This window comes from Canis lupus, chromosome 17 (genome assembly GCF_048164855.1).
Source record: "Canis lupus baileyi chromosome 17, mCanLup2.hap1, whole genome shotgun sequence".
Taxonomy (NCBI): Eukaryota; Metazoa; Chordata; class Mammalia; order Carnivora; family Canidae; genus Canis; species Canis lupus.
In genome coordinates, this window is record NC_132854.1 from 32163812 (window position 1) to 32181200 (window position 17389).

General features: G+C 42.3%; 1 protein-coding gene and 1 long non-coding RNA gene across 11 annotated transcripts in view; one reads left to right on the forward strand and one right to left on the reverse strand.

Moving 5' to 3' along the window:
- Positions 1 to 257: 257 nt before the first annotated feature.
- LOC140608007 (uncharacterized) lies at positions 258 to 2902 on the reverse strand. The gene is made up of 3 exons (XR_012009939.1): positions 2796 to 2902; positions 590 to 645; positions 258 to 502 (listed from the first exon to the last, which is right to left on the reverse strand). It is a non-coding gene; the product is annotated as an uncharacterized lncRNA (long non-coding RNA).
- The window catches only part of TBC1D4 (TBC1 domain family member 4), a 181828-nt gene continuing 166783 nt past the window's right edge, over positions 2345 to 17389 (forward strand). For 7 of the 10 annotated variants that reach the window (XM_072782766.1, XM_072782767.1, XM_072782768.1 and 4 more), the window contains exon 1: positions 2349 to 2870. In XM_072782766.1, the coding sequence (XP_072638867.1) occupies positions 2364 to 2870 (507 nt within the window). In that variant the 5' untranslated portion in view covers positions 2349 to 2363. Of the gene's footprint in view, positions 2871 to 17389 lie in introns of all 10 variants that reach the window. The other 3 variants (XR_012009936.1, XR_012009937.1, XR_012009938.1) reach the window with 2 other exon arrangements.

The following is a 17389-nucleotide window of genomic DNA, read 5'->3' on the forward strand; positions in this document are numbered from 1 at the left end:
AAGGGTCGAGGGTCAGAGGTTGATTTCCTGCTCCACCATTTAGTAAACATCATTGACTTGCTTGTTCTTATAATTTTTACCAAACATTTAAAAATCGTGTTTTGTCCTCTTACCTTTTTAGAAATTCAGTGATCAAATATATAATGGACTGTGCATATAATTCTGTAGGGTCCTACAGGTGTCACAATAGTGGTAAGAACTTACTATCTAGTTCATGCATGTAATAAATCCAAATATATAAATGATAACAAAACAAGTTATAGAAGATATATACTACAGTATAATAATTTTATTGGACAGGACAGAATAGATTAACAACAATGTAGCAAACAACTCCATAATCTCAGTTGCTTAAGAGAACCAAAGCGTTTATTTTTCACTCTTAAGAAGTGTGTTGTGGGCCCAGGAGATTCTTGGGGTCCCCGTGTTGGCTCAGCATTCTTGGCTTTGATCAGGAGCAAAGGAGAGCTTTCCATGATGACCACTGGAGGGGAAGAGTGGGCTGGAGGAGAGACCACTGGCAATGAAATGCTTTAACTTAAGACGTGACCCAAGTTACTTCACTGCCAAAATAAGTCTAGAACCTTACCAGTAACTCTGGTTTCAGTCTACATTCCAAGAACTTTGTTTCTTGAAGACATGGGTCTGTTTTGCACAAAGAAGTGGTAGAGTGGTTAAATCAAATGACTAAACCTAAACAATCAATAAGGTCTCTATCTTGGAACTTATATGCTTATTTATAGGAGAACCACCAGGATGCACCCCAAAAATTCAGCATAGGAATAATGGCAACTGGTCATAGTTCTTTTACATAAAGAGGATAAAAAAAATAGTTCAGGACTTTACAGAAAGTGAGCATACCATTAAAAACGGTAAGAAACCTTTTGGGTTCTGGGTTTTCATTCTTCCTGTAAGTACTTTGGGGAAAACTGGGAACTTTCAGTGTGTTTCCATTTATTTTGTTTACTTATGGAATTCTTCATCATAATCCAGTAGGAGCAGAAAGAACGAGGATCCGATTTGCTAAAGTGAAAAAAAGAATACTTCTCTTTCTGTTTTAAAGTTAGAATGAGGGGGAATCCCTGGGTGGCTCAGCGGTTTGGGCGCCTGCCTTCGGCCCAAGGCGTGATCCTGGAGACCTGGGTCGGGCTCCCTGCCTGGAGCCTGCTTCTCCCTCCTCCCGTGTCTCTGCCTCTCTCTCTCTGTCTCTGTCTCTCATGAATTAAAAAAAAAAAAAAGTTAGAATGATCAAATTATCCCTAAAACGTCTTCTCGGTTCTTCGGAAGTCTGTTTTTACTACGTCTTACAAGAACGAGAAGCCTCTACACTACGTCTGAACTGGGTAGATCAAATGCATAAAATGGGATTCTTTTGGGCATTATTTGGAAATAAGATTCAGATATCGTGCAGACTTCAGAAAGCACCGAAACCACGCAAATACCGTTCGTAAAAAAAGAAATCCCAATGCCCGCCCGAGAGGGGCCCCTCTGCAGGGGGCAGCAGAGGCGCACCGGGGACGGAGAGGTCCGCGAGCCGCGAGAGGGGCCGCGCGGGTCCGGGCAGTGCCGGCGCCCCGGCGGGCGCGGTGCCCCGGGGGCGGGCTGGGGCAGCGGCCGGAGGAAGGGGCGGAGAGGCGACTTCGCAGAAAAGCTTCTACAGGCAGGCGACGCTCTGCGCCCGCCGGACGGGAGGCGGGGTAGCGGCCCGGTTAAAGTAGCAGCAGGCTGGAAGGAAGGAAGGAGCGAGGGAGGGGGACGGGGACGGAGGGGAGGAGCGGCGCGGCGAGCCGGGCCGCGGCCACGGGGGGCGGGGGGGGGCTTCGGTGTCGCCAGTCTCCCGTGGAACGGAGCGCGCAGGCCCTCCCCGAGGACCGCCGCCCCGACCTTCCAGGTGACAGCCGGTCACCCGGGTAGGAGTCAGCTCCGCCCCGAGTCACCCCGCCCGCCCACGGCCCACTCCCCGCCCCGCCTCCGCCGGCCTCCCTGCCTGCCCCGGGAGCGCGGCGGCCGCAGCGGCTCTGCAGGGCTGGAGCAGGCGGCGCCCGGCGGCGCGCGGGCAGGGAGCGAGGGAGGGAGCCAGGGAGCGAGGGGGCCGGGGGCCGGGGGCCGGGGGCCGGGGGGCGAGGCGGCGGCGCGGCCCGGGCGCTGGCCCCGCGGAGCAGGATGACGGCTTAGCCCGCCGTCCCGCGCCAGTCCGGCTGCGGGGCGCCCCGCGGGGGAGGCGCCCCGGGGCAAGTGCCGCATGGGGCAGGGCCGCTGAGGCGCCGCGGCGGTGCTCGGCACGGTTCCCGCGGCGGGTCGGGGGCGCGGCGCAGCGCGGCGCGGCACGCCCAGGCCGCCCCCGGGCCCGGGAGGCGCGAGCTATGGAGCCCCCGAGCTGCGTGCAGGACGAGCCGTTCCCGCACCCCCTGGAGCCCGAGCCGGGCGCCCCCGCGCAGCCGGGCCCCGGGAAGCCGGGCGACAAGCGGTTCCGGCTGTGGTACGTGGGGGGGTCGTGCCTGGACCGCAGGACCACGCTGCCCATGCTGCCCTGGCTCATGGCCGAGATCCGCCGGCGCGGCCAGAAGCCCGAGGCGGGCGGGTGCGGGGCGCCGGCCGCCCGCGAGGTGCTCCTGGTGCTCAGCGCGCCCTTCCTGCGCTGCGTCCCCGCGCCGGGGGCAGCGGGCGTCGGGGCCGCGGGGGGCGTGGGGCCCGCGGCGGCGCAGCCCAGCCCCGCGGTGTTCATCTTCGAGCACAAGGCGCAGCACATCTCGCGCTTCGTGCACAACAGCCACGACCTCACCTACTTTGCCTACCTGATCAAGGCGCAGCCCGACGACCCCGAGTCGCAGACGGCCTGCCACGTTTTCCGCGCCACGGACCCCAACCAGGCAAGACGGCGGGGGGCCGGGGGAGGGGGAGGGGCGGCGGGGGAGGGGGAGGGGCGGGAGGGGGAGGAGCCGCGGGGCTGGAGCGGAGGCTGCCCCGCCGCGGTCCGCCCGCCGCGCGCCCTCCACGTGGCGCGCTCGAGCGTCCTCCCCTCCCGCGCCGAGGACCCGCGGGCGCCGGCGGGACGGGGCGGGACGGAGCGGGGCTGAGCGGGGCGGAGAGCGGCGGGGAGCGGCGGGGAGCGGCGGGGGCGCGCCCGCGGGGGGAGCCGGCCTGGGCCCGGGGGAGGGGGGTGCGTCCCGCGCGCGCGGGGAGGCCCCGGCAGGGCTGGGTTCCCAGGGGGCCCGCGCTCGCCCCGCGCCCGCGCTGGTCGCCTCCTGCGTCTTACCCCTGCTGGAGCGTCGGGTCTCAGCAGCAGCCGCAGGGCTGGGGGCTTGTGAGGCTATTTGGGAGCGGGGTTTAGGGGAAAGTTAGTCGACGAGGATGTCAGATTGTCAGGACAGTACGAATCTGCGTTTAGATGTTGAGTGGAAGGAAAGCTGTGTGTGTGTGAGTGTGTGTGTGTGTGTGAGTGTGTGTGCAGGTTTTTAAAGACTGGATGGAGACAGAATCAATACCAGCTTGGGTGATTTAAAAAAGCAGTGTCCTAAAAGAGGCCCAAATCTGTTTTCTAATAGTTCTCCAATATTACAATATATCAGAAGCATTAAATTTTTTCTAAAGAAGCATTACATTTGAGGTGTCTGTTACCAAACTGCGTTTTTACTTCCTTGAAGAGAGGCACGCCCCTTTCTCTAATGGCAAGAGGACTCTAAACAAAACTTTGTGACAGTGATTGTGGCTTTGAAAACTGGTTTTAAAATAAAAGTGTAAAGAGTGTTTACTACGCGATAAGCCCTCCCCACCCCCAAATGCGATCCTAAAAAATAGTTCTTTGATGTTTGCCAAGTACTTTAGATTCTTCACAAAAATAATACCGTCTAAATATACAGTCTCAGTTGCAAACTGTGGCAGTTCCTTTGGTAGCTGAGCAATTAATAATTGTCAAAGGAGAAAGATATAAAATGAGGCTTTAAAAAAAAATTCGTTAGTGTCTGTAATTGAAAGACTGTCCAGTTTTTCACAAAAGGCCTGCAGCTGAATTGAAGAAAATCGTCTTAGATTTCATCAGTTATTTCATAAGCTAGTTGAATATCTTAACATCCAGAACTCCCAGTATGAAGAGAGCAATTTTAACTTATATCACCGCTGTTAGATGTATGTTAAAATATCTTTCTAAAAATTATCTCAACATTCCAACTGTAATGAATATGAAATTCACTTTGTGAAGCTTGTTTTTAGCTTTCACCTCTGTTGAAATGGGAGTGCAGCATGTTCTTTTCATCTGAAAGTTATCACTATTTTTATTAAGATTTTTTGGTTCTATCAGTAGGAAGATAAGAAGTTGCATTTATATGGGACTGTAAGGAATGTTTTATGATTTTGGGTAGTTTATGTTAAAGCTTATGTTATTGTCTTCAGATCTGATATGTGACACATCATTGCTAATTTCATTCGGGGTTAAAGTTTGTTTATGGGTCATGGCACTTTCTTGACAGTGGCTGTTGAATTCTTGACAGTGTCAGATACATTGTTAGGGGATCAATTAAAAATATGCCCCCTCTTTTTAAACCTTAATTATACATTTAGGTGTTTGAGGTTGAGAATGATGTTATTTTACGAATAATAACATGCTTAAGCTCCTTTCTCCCTTTTGATCCTGTAGGAACAGTGGCAACCATATGTCCTTTTGATAAAAGAGAAAAAACCCTAACTCTTCCTGTTTATTGCCATTTCCCAGTTGAGTCTTTGATCTAAAGATATGGATTCCAGTTTACTCTGAACACAGAGAATCCCTGGTAGAGGATCCTTAATTTGAAAGGCCAGATGTTGTTCCATTAAGGATTATCTCCAGCCATATATCAGAGTTGCAAACTCAAATGCTTGGGATTTTGTTGAGAGAGGTTGAGGTTAAGTGAGGACCGAGGACCATGGAGTGTTGGTCATTTCTCCAGGGAGTTCTTCAGCGCCAATTGCAAATTGCATTAACAAGATACAAGCATGGTGTTGCCAGAGCTTCTGATTTCCCAAGAGTGGAAGTCTGGATTTTTATGTATGACTTCATGTTTTAAAGTATTAGCAAACATTTTAAACATTTAAGATTCCTATCTGGACGAAACAAAACACATCTGAGGTTTGGCGTTCAGAGATTTAAGGGCTACCACTTTGTTTTCATAAATATTTGTTGAACGGACAAGTGCAGTCATCAGACACTCTGTGCTTTTCGCCACTTTTCCATTTGAGCATCTGGATTCATTTGACATGGCCGTCATGGTAGGGAGAGTTAGGGCCATTTTGGGGGAAGAATTTGTAAGTTATATTCTCAGAAGTGATAATTGTATAGCTGAAGTTGTTAAAGGTATGGATTCCTCACATTATTACCATCTAGGGGTGTGAGTAGCCTATAGAAACCTATAGAGTAGGGTCTGGATGGTTCTTGGCACCTTTGAAATAAGAAGAGAAAAGACCTACTGTTTGCTTTACCCCTGAGTTCTAAATTTGAAGGAGAGAATTATTTAGTTGGACTTTAAGATCATTGTTAAAAGAGTCTCTGGTCACTAAACAAAGTATGGAAGGTAGCATAGAGCAGTAGGCCTGCAAACATCCGTGAATAAATTTGCCTCTGGTTTCTCTCTTATGCTTGTCCCTTTTCTGAAACAGGGCTTTCTGTAGGATGGCCATATAATTCATTGTTTAGTCTGGGGTGTTTTTTTTTTTTTTTTTTAAGATTTATTTATTTGAGAGAGAGAGAAAGAGAGAATGAGTGAGGGGAGGGGCAGAGGGAAAGAGAGAGAATCTTAAGCAGCCTTCCATCTGAGCGGGGAGCTCAACTCAGGGCTGGATTCCACAACTCTGAGATCACCACCTGAGCCAAAATCAAGAGTCTGACACTTAACTGACTGAGCCACCTAGGTGCCCCTAATCTAGGGTGACTTTTATTGAGAACAGGGGCACAACTAATAGTTACACAGACACGACAAGTATAAACCTGGACTGCGTAGGTCACACCAGGATATACAGTGACCTCAGCTAAATGGCAAAATTTGTGTTCATGCCCAGCCACTGAGATGGATATTATAGTTTCCATATATGAAATGATAAGGTTTTGCAGAATTATCTGCTCATATCTTTTGGGGGCTGGATTTACATGTGACCTCTGAGATGGGAGTGCTGTGCTAATAGCTTGGGACTGTTGTGGGGAGTTGCCATAGTAATGTGCCCTCTGGCTCCCCCACTCCTGGGTGGGGGGGGGTCAGAGTCAACCTAACCTTGTGAGTCTGAAGGAGCACTCAGCCAGAATGGCCTAATGAAGAGCTATTTCTCCCAGGGGCAAAGAAAGGTGGGGATCAGGCACAAATTAACCTGTTCCAGATCAAATATATACCTGTGCAGATTGTTTCCCATTTATTCAAGCCTGTGTGGTCCTGCACAGAAGGAATGTCAGCCTTAGCACATTTCAGCCGAACTTGCATATTTGAATTAGTAAAAGTACTTAACTGTACGTAATTTAAAAAATCCCACTGGCATAAATTGAATTATAGACTTAAAACTGGTTGAGGAACCAAGAATAGATCCTCTATCTAAAATCTAGGGTAGGTCACTGATATTCTTAGAATTTTGATCTTCATCTACTTTCAGGAAGAGACTATATAGCATTATCTCAATTTCCCAATTAAAAACCAGAAATTATCTCATGTCTGTTTTACCTTATGAAAAAAAGTTGTTAGTGTTTATAAATATTGTTAGAGATTAAAGGTGTTAATTATCATTTGCATGAGACTGCATGAAAATTATATTTCAAGATTATAGAATGAGCAATCATTTAAAAAACAAAAACATGATTGCTATAATTTTTGTTGATTTTGTTTATATTTCTTGAAGCTTGCAAGAATGTAATTTCAAAGAGATTTTACAAATTGTGTTCTTAAAATCCTTTTTTTTTTTTTTTTAAGATTTTATTTATTTATTTATTCATGAGAGACACACAGAGAGAGAGGCAGAGACACAGGTAGAGGGAGAAGCAGGCTCCATGCAGGGAGCTCAATGTGGGACTCAGTCCTGGGACTCCAGGATCACGCCCTGAGCCAATGGCAAGCACTAAATCACTGAGCCACCCAGGGATCCCCTGTTCTTAAAATTCTTAAGAATGAATTTGACATCAGGATATTTGAGCTCTGACTTCTCTAACTTTTTAGTTTTTTTCTCTCCTCTTAAACTAGTATTTTCTGAGCTTTTTTCAGATAACCAATTTTCAATTCTGTTGATAATTTTCAAAAGGTCATTCTCAGAAGTTCTTACTCACTGTTGATGGGGATATGCTGGTCAGAAAACTAGAGAAATAGAAATCTGGAAGTTTTGACATTTTTATCTCTGCTTTCTGAGTAGTATATGCCATTCTAGACAGGTAGATCTCTCTAACTTCCTGTTTGCTGTAGTCACTTTTGTGTTCTCTGCCTACCCCCCCCGCCCCCCAATCCTCATTTGATTTGGAGGTTGATTTGTCCGGGCTCCACTCTGTGATAGAATCTTGACCTTGATATCTGGGGGAAAGGTAAAAAATGTGTGCCCAGAGCCTTCCAGTTGTGAGGGAGTGTTAGTTATAATGAAGATTGAAACTGTTCAGTATCTGGTTCTCAAACTTGAGTAGGCATCAGAATTACCTGTAAAGGCTTGTTGAAACACACAACAGACTCCTTCTCCCCCCCACTTTCTTTTTTTTTTTTTAAGATTTTATTTATTTATTCATGAGAACACACAGAGAGAGAGAGAGAGAGAGAAAGAGAGAGAGAGAGAGAGAGGCAGAGGGAGAAACAGGCTCCATGCAGGGAGCCCGATGTGGGACTCAATCCTGGGTCTCCAGGATCATGCCCTGGGCTGAAGGCAGTGCTAAATGGCTGAGCCACCTGGGCTGCCGGAATAAATATTTTTTTCAGAGTATGTCCCAGTGTTAAATTATGATAAGATTTTGTAAAAATTAAAAATTTATATATTCATATCCAGAAATAACAGCATTTAGCATGTTTGATATACTGGCTGTTAAGAAAATCAGGCAAGGGTCTCTCAGGGGCTGGGGATTGAGCCCTGCACAGGGCTCTGTGCTCAGCATGGGGACTGCTTGGGATTCTCTCTCTCCCTCTCCCTCTGCCCCTCCCTCTGCTCACACTTTCTCTCAATCTAAAGAAATAAAATCTTAAAAAAAAAAAAAAAAATCAGGCTAAAAGAAATAGTTGACAATTTGGGGAATAAGATGATGGCCACTCTGAATAATTATTGCAAACAATGTTTGCTCATTTTTTTTTTTTCAGTCCCAGGTATTTGTTTTGTTAAAATCATCTAGATGGCTGTTTTATTTATTTGAGAGAGAAAGTGAGCACACATAAGCAGGGGAAAGACAGAAGGACAAAAAGACTCCCCACTGAGCAGGAAGCCCTATACAGGGCTTGATCCCAGCACCCCGGGATCATGACCTGAGCCAAAGGCAGACACTTACCCAGCTAAGCCACTCAGGCTATTTCATTTCATTTGGGCTATGTTGGCATGTCTGAACCAAGATGATATGTAGCTACTTAGATGTAGCCCCTTGTAAAATGAGGGACAGATCAGTTATAATTTAATTTAGTAGTATATTCAGAATTACTGAGCAGGAAATATGGTCAACATGACTTATTAATAACTCAATTGGAAGCATCAACTAAGGAAGGATGTCAATGTCTTGTTAATTTTAAGGTTATAATGTGATACCATACACCATAGTATGTCTATCTGAGTAGCTTTTCCATGCATTTCCTTCAAAGCAAATGTTTATGGAGCTTTTGCTGGGTGATGGTACTGCCGTTAGTGCTTTTCCTAGGTTATCACATTTTATCTTTATAGTAACTGTGCCAAGTATGTACCAGTATTCCTCCTGTTTTATAGATGAGAAAACTGAGGTATAGAAAGGTTACATTGTTACCCTAAGGACACACTATTTGTAATAGTAGAAGCAGTTTCCAGTTCAGGCAGACAGATTCTAAAGTCTGTTTTCTGGGGCACCTGGGTGGCTCAGTTGGTTAAGCTTCTGCCTTTCGGCTCAAGTCATGATCCCGAGGTCCAGGGATTGAGCCTCACATCGAGCTCCCTGCTCTGCAGGGAGCCTGCTTCTCCTTCTTCATGCCTCTCCTCTAGCTTGTGCTCGCTCGCTCTCTCTGTCAAATAAAATCTTTTAAGAAAAAAATAAAGCTTGTTTTCTTGTCTTTCGTAGAATGCAGTTGTTGAAAAATGAGCTTTTAGCTGTTAGTGTTATAAACTTTTCTACAATCACTTTTCCCCTCTTTTTTTTAATATAGTAGTGTTATTTTGTTTTCCAGCTTTAAGTATAATTTAAAAATAAAAAAATATATTTAAAGGGACAGTGTGATGTTTCAACATATATGTCAAATGAAATGATTACCACAATCAAGCTGATTAGTGTATCCATCACCTCATATGGCTATCTTTTGCGTGTGTGTGGTGAGAACATTTAAAACCTACTTTAAGCAAATTTCAGGTATATAATGTAATATTATGAACTATAGTCTGTACATTAGACCTTCAGAACTTATTCATCCTGCATAACTAAAAGTTCATACCCTTGACCAACATCTTTCCATTTCTGCCATCCCCCAGCCTCTGGCAACCACTATTCTACTCTCTGCATTTATGAGTTTGACTTTTTAGGTTCCATATGTGAGATCATGCAGTATTTGTCTACTTTTTCCCCACTTTTATATTAAAAATATCCACAGTTAAATATGCTTGTTAAATTTATAAAATAATAATTAATGCTCAGTGCCTGCTTGGTTATAGTTATGCTAATATGTTTTTTTGTTTTAATGGGAAGTAAAAGGTGTACATGATTTGTTAGGCTAGAGAAGTTGAACTCTGATATATCTTTTTTTTTTTTTAAGATTTTATTTGAGAGAGAGAGCGTTCCAGAGAGAGAGCACGAGCAGAAGGGAGGAGCAGAGGCAGAAGCAGACTCCCCGCTAAGCAGGGAGCCCCATGTGTGGCTTGATCTCAGGATCCTGGGATCATCACCTGAGCCAAAGGCAGATGCTTAACCTACTGAGCCACCCAGGTGCCCAGAACTGGTATATCTTTTACGTGGTGTCCTTAGGAAAGTGGGGAAGTAAACTGTGGTAGCCTCTTTGTAACTTCTGTAAGTACAGTTTAGAATAAAAATTTAGAATAAGTTTAGAAAATAATATAGTTGTTAAGATATGTATTTAAAAACAGGTACAACTACACATTTGAATATATTTTATAGAATCATAAAGTATATAAACACTCTAAAGTATAAGAAGGTATAAAATATGAACTATTAAACTGTATTATAATATGAAAGTATTCAATTATGTAGTATAAAATATAAAATCATAAGATATAAAAATAATGCACTTACATCATTATAAAACATATGCAATCAAGCAAGTTGTGCTATCATAATTACCTTAGGTTAAAGAGAAAAGAATACATAGATTTAAAAAAAGATTTTATTTATTTATTTATTTGAGAGAGAGAGGAGGGAAGAGAGAGGCAGGGAAGGGCAGAGGGAGAAGTGGTACTGAGCAGGGAGCCGGACTCCAGGATCCAGGATTGATTCCTCTGATCTAAAGGCAGATGCTTAATGGACTGAGCCAACCAGGCACCCCAAGAATATGTAAAATTTAAAGTCAAATAAAGCCTAGTGACTTGATGGGCAAATGTATGATTTTGCAGGAGTTCCAGTAGAGAAAAGTGGTTTAGAAAAAAATCACAAAGTCCATAGTAACACTGGCATGCTAACCTTGTGCTGTGCCATAGTCCTGTTGTTTTGAAAAATAACATCTTTTATCACATTGAATTTAGGTTGTTAATATACATGTTACTGATTTTATACTTGTGTATGTGGGTATTTTGTAAATTGATTTTGGCTTCAGAGTTGTTTAAAAACTACAGCTATAAGCATATGAAATTTTTATCTAGGTTTTTTGAACATATTTAAATAAACTAACAATGAAATAATAATGTAAGTCCCAAGTTACCTTTGAAAAGATACTGAACAACCCATAAGTTTGGAAAACTCTGGGTTTAAATTTTCAGGTGTTATTTAATGTATCCCTGATAATCTATAATCATATGATAGAAAGTGAAAAAATGTGGGATTAAAATTTTGGCCAGTTTAATTTCAGATCATCTTAACATGGGTTTCTGCAGCCCCACCAAAAGGATATGGGAGTTACTGTTTTTTAAGTTACTGATCCCTTCCAAGTTTTAAATCTTGTTAAGAGGTTGGTTTGGAAAGAGGATCTCCAAGTAATGGGATTTTCCCAGCTAAATATAGTAGCCTAAATTTGCTGCTCCAGTTCTTTTACTTTGTGGCTTCCCTTAATAGTGCAATAGTTTCCACTCTGAAACGGTTGTGAGTTTTTACATGAATTTCTAAAATCCTCACAGTTAGAACCATGGGACTTTTTACTATCAATATTAAATAACTTTTGAGGAGTTTATCAATTTTAGTTTCTAAGTCAAACTGTACTTCCAGTTTAACAAAATCAGGCATTCTTTTGCATCTCACCGTTGTATCCTCATAAACATTTTCAGTAGTAGGTTATACAATTTGGACAAATACATTTATGACCTAGGGCTTTTACAAACCAAGAAGCAAATTTGTTTTCAGGCCCTAGATGGCTCCTAACTTTTTCAATTAACCTCTTGCCCTGGTTTCAGGCACTTCATTCTCATTAGCTGGGCAGCCTGGGAGATTTTCCTGAGTTTACCTAATATTATGCTGATGGCCTTCCTGCTTGGTTTTCTAAATATTTCTTCCCATTAAGTCTCCAGTAGCATGCTCTGTGCCTGTTGGGATACCTCATTACTCTGTGCTGGACTTCCTCGATCCTGCTGTTCACTCTGAAGATGAGCCAGTGCCTGTTGCCTAGCTCTTTAAATATTATGCACTGTTTGCTTGATTGAATTGTTTTCTGGTTCTGGAAGCTAGTCTTGCCTCTTCTGTATTTAGTCCTTGCCATTTCCTGTTGGCTTCTTCCTAGGCTATTAACGATTGTGTATTTTATTTTATTTTAAACGATTTTATTTTAGTTTTCATGTGAAATTTTGCAAAGGCCTGATGACATGGGCATAGCCTAGTGGTAATAGTGGGGATGATCCCTCTATGTTCATCCATAATTCTTTTTTTTTTAAGTTTATTATTTTTTTTAGTAATCGACACCTAATGTGGGCTCGCACTCACAACCCTAAGATCAAGAGTCCCATGCTCTACCAACTGAGCGAGCTAGGCACCACTCATCTGTAATTCTTTTTATTTATTTTGAGGCATTTTCAATAGGCAGATCTCTGGTTTCTAATGCTAGTATTAAAAGCAATATGAAAATGGATATTATATGCTATTTTTTGACATTGCCCTTTATATTTTAACTTCCCATTGATTCTAAAACTTTTCCAGAGGTCAGATTATTTGGTTGAAATAATAAATGGCATTTGATAAATTTGCTTATTCTGTGTTCGTGTAAGTACAGTTGTGTTAGTTGTAAGGATAGAGACTAGAATATTCGCAACAGAGAATAATATGCTTTTAGGGATCTGGGAGTTAATTGGCATTATACGTTTGTTTCTCATAGAAGTCAGATTGGGGATATATATTTGAAATTGTATTATTTACTTTGACAAGAGGATTGTGAACAAGACTAAATAAAATCTGTCTTAATTAATATATAAGAAAATATTGGAGTTCTTCAGAATAAAGAGCCTAAAAAATAATTTTTAATTTCTCAAGTATTCTTACCTAATCCACCTTATATTTTTAACAGTTTTTCTTTCTTTTTCTTGATCTACCATAATTATCCAGCATTTGGTTATGTCTTTGGGAATTATATTCTAAACTTGTAGGAGCTAGGTTAGTAACAGTAATACTAGTAATAATAATAATAGCTCTAACCACTCTGTATTTATTTTCTTGATCATGAGGTCTCAAACTTTAAGCATGTATCACCTGGGAGGTTTGTGATGATAACCGATTGCTGGACCCCACCCCTAGAATTTCTGATTTGGTAAGTCTTGGGTGAGGTCCAGAATTTGTGTTTGTGACAAGTTCCAGGTGCTGCTGATACTGTTGGTCCAGGATTACCCCTGACAACTACTGCTCTAGAACAGGGGTTGGCAAACTATGGCCTTTATTTTTGAAATACAGTTTTATTTTAACACAGCTGCACTCATTTATTTATGTATTGTCTGTGGCTGCTTTCTATAATGGCAGGATTGGGTACTTTGGACAGATACTCCATGGCCACCAAGCTTAAGATCTTTATTATTTGGCCCTTTGCAGTTTGCGGACTTCTGCTCTAGACAATACTTTTGAAATAGTTTTTTTTTTTCTTTTTTTTTTTTTGTCTCCATTTTATACGTGAGAAAACAAAATCTGTAATTTTCCTAAGGACACAAGCTAGCAAGCAGCAGATCTGGGATTCCAAACCCCATGCATTTTCTAAATTGTAAATTTTTTTGATGGCCCCTACATTTATTGAGATAGCCCAACTCTTTTCTCTGAACTCCAGCTTTTTTCAGTTTCTAAAGGCTTACTTGACTATGTAGTTGCTGATGCTGGTAAGCCAAGGGTTTATATGTGAGTCTTACTTTTCACTATCCAGTTGCAGTTCTGGAGGGACATTGTGTTGATTCAGCCTCCAAAACTTAGTTTTAACATGTCACATCTCTCCACCACTACGGCCACCATACATGTAACCGCTGTGATGTCGTGCTGGGACTGTTCTCTCAGCTGTTTTCCCTGCTCAGCTCTTGCCCTCTTGTCTGACACTTCTTCATGGAGCCTCGGGAGTGGTGCTTGTGAAACACAAACCAGATGAGGTTTCCTTTGCACTCAGAATAATACATACATTTCATTTCTTTCTTGTTTTTTTTTTTTCTTTTCAGATCTCAGTTCTTTGCCTAAGTCACAAATGTCCTTTACTCAGATTGGCCTCCAGTGACTATCTAAAGTAGATAGGTATCCCAGTTTTTCACTTCTCTCTCAACCATTTATTTGTTTTCCTTTTGACACTAACACATTTAAAATTATTATTATTTTTAAAGGAAGCTCTACGCCCAATGTGGGCTTGAACTCACGACCCTGAGATCAAGAGTCGCACACTCTACCCACTGAGCCTAGTAGGTGCCCCTAAGATTAATTTTTAAAAACACTTTCTGGGGGTACGTCACCATCTAGAATGTAAGCTTCTTAGGGAGAGAGCTCTTCTTGTCTGCTCATGGCTGTATGCCTGGGACCTAGTTCTGTAGTAGAGATTCATTCTGACAGATTGAAATTAAGAATCAGTACCTGCCCTCCAGGAATTTTTTTATAAATTTATTTTTTATTGGTGTTCAATTTGCCAACATTTGGAATAACACCCAGTGCTCATCTCATCCAGTGCCCCCCTCAGTGCCCGCCACCCACTCATCCCCACCTCCCACCCACCTCCCCTTCCAACACCCCTAGTTCGTTTCCCAGAGTTAGGAGTCTCTCATGTTCTGTCTCCCTTTCTGATATTTCCCACTCATTTTTCTCCTTTCCCCTTTATTCCCTTTTACTATTTTTTATATTTATAAAAAAAAAAAAAGAATCAGTACCTGCCCTCCAAGACTTTAAATCTACTCCCAAGAGTTTAAAGTCTGTTTGCAGGGATGTGTGTGTGTTTATGTTCTCATATTTGTTACCTTTAATTGTTAACTTTAACAAGGGTTAATTGTATCATTTGCAGTTCTATTTTTTGTTTGAATGTCTATATTTTAGATACATCATACTGCTTATAATATTAAGTGGCATTATAATGAAGGCATTTTTTAAAAAAACATAAGTAAATTGTGTCACTTTAGTTTAATTTCTAGACTAGTTTAAGATGGACTGTTTTTTCCCCATCAAACCATGGGAAGTATACTGAAGCTGCCAACATGAGAACAAGTGTCTTCATGGTCTTTTCATTGCACATGAGTCAAGCATTTGGGCATCTGGAAGATGATCAGCAAGAGTGGTATTATGAATATATGCTTGCAATAATTGGATTATTCTTCAGTTTCAGTACGGTTCAGTTATTTAAGCTTCTCAATGGAAGTATGATCTCATTTGGAAAACTATTTAATTACACAATGCTTTGGATGGCTTCTGTAAGTTTTTATTCCCAAACCTAAATTAACCAATTCCTAAGGCCCTGGTTTTTTTTTTTTTTTTAGGCCCTGGTTTTTAAGCCTAGAAAGGGCAGGGAAGGCCTAATAGGTATTCAGAACTTTTAATCAAAAAGGGAAAGATAGGGCTGGAAAGGAGATCACCAGGGTGTGGCCAGGGGTGAGAAAGGACAAAACCATGACCCATGTTTATAATAAACTATTGATCGATAATAAGATGTAGGATTATATTCTGGATTTCTTTATTTGCTTAAAGAGCGTGCCCTTGTGACAGGGTAATTATGTCCTTGTATTCATTTTATGTAATGTTTCTTTTTTTTTTTTTAAATTTTGTATTTATTTATGACAGTCACAGAGAGAGAGAGAGAGAGGCAGAGACACAGGCAGAGGGAGAAGCAGGCTCCATGCCGGGAGCCTGACGCGGGACTCGATCCCGGGACTCCAGGATCGTGCCCTGGGCCAAAGGCAGGCGCCAAACCGCTGCGCCACCCAGGGATCCCTATGTAATGTTTCTAATAAGAACAATTAACTAGATTGATGATAGTTTTCAGTGACCATTTGGTATGAGCCAGGCTACCAGTATGATGGTATCCATGTTCTGCAGTGTTCCTGTAGGTTCCACTTTAAAGAAAACAACACAAGGAAAGATGGCTGTATTTTTCCAAAAAAAAGTAAAAAGTGCCACAGTCATTTGCTTTATAAATATAGGCACTTGCCTCTTCCTCAGAAGGGGTATTTCCTCCTTACTCCTTCATTATCTTTAGGTATGTCTTTGAGCATTACTTACCTCCAGATTTTTTTCAACTTTTGGTGCCTTGCATGGGGTAGGAGATTCCATTTTGCTCCTTTGGTGAGGCAGTGTGTTTTCTAAATGAGTTTCTCAAGAGTTTGTCCTTGTCCTTTATTAATGCTTAAATTGATCTTTAAAACCTGCTTTCCAGAGCATCTTAGTGGTTGAGTGTCTGCGTTCATCTCAGGGCATGATCCTGGGTCCAACGATGAGTCCCACATCAGGCTCCCTGCAGGGAGCCTGCTTCTCCTTCTGCCTCTCTATGTCTCTCATGAATAAATCAATTAAATCTTAAAAAAATAAAAAGAAACCTGCTTTCCATTAGTATGCCCATTTGAAGATGTAGACATTGCTAATTGTACATTATTTGAAACAGTAAATATAGCTGCTTATTAAGGCAAAAGATAAACATACATAGTTTCCTAACGTGTTTGCCCATTTAGTGAGGTGGTTTTCTTTTCTCTTGAATTGGAGAACAAACTCAAGTCACTTCTGTAGAGGGAGAAGCTGTACTGTACACACTGGGAATGGGAATGGATATTTGTTAGTACTGGATTTGAGTCATAATACATTACCCCATTTACCTAGGAACCAGTCAGGTTAACAGCTTTTGTGTGCATGTGATTATGCCAATTAATAGTTTCTCTGGAAACCTTGTTTGCTGTGATTTCGCTATGATTCCTCTTGGGAGAGCAGAATTAATTCTGGACTTTGATGGTGGGAAATGACATATGTATGCCCTGTAATTTTTTCTTAGCTGCTTACATTTTCCAGATGATTCATATTTAAAAGTCATGCTGCCACCATGAAAGAGAATTAACAGCAACACTTTATGTATACTTAGATTGCCATGAATCAAGTGGAGACTTTAAACCTATGAGTTTACTAAAAATTGTTGATTTAAAAAATGTTTGTTTAATTTCCTCAGTACCTGATACTGCAAAGGGCTTTGTACATATTTTCAGTTTTTTAAAAAAGACTTATTTATTTATTCATGAGAGACAGAGAGAGAGAGAGAGAGGCAGAGACATAGGCAGAGGGAGAAGCAGGTCCCCTGCAGGGAACCCGATGCAGGACGCGATCCCGGAACCTGGGATCATGACTTGAGCTGAGGCAACTGCTCAATTGCTGAGCCACCCAGGTGTCCCATATTTTCAGTTTTGAGTCTTGTTTGCAATGAACAAAATGTTTATTTGTCTACTGCAATTAGGGTAATTGCAGGAAAATCCCATTCTTTTATCATTCTCTCTTTTGAACATGTTCATGTATAATCTGTCTCAAAAGAAGTGACTGACTCCTGCTTGAATTTTCATTTGCAAAGGAGAAAAGACCATTTATTATTGACTATGCAGGTGTGACCAAATGGAACAGAGATAACAGGCCTTCAGCTACAGAAGCCAGACCTGACACAGGAAGTTGAAGCTCTAGATCCCACTCTTC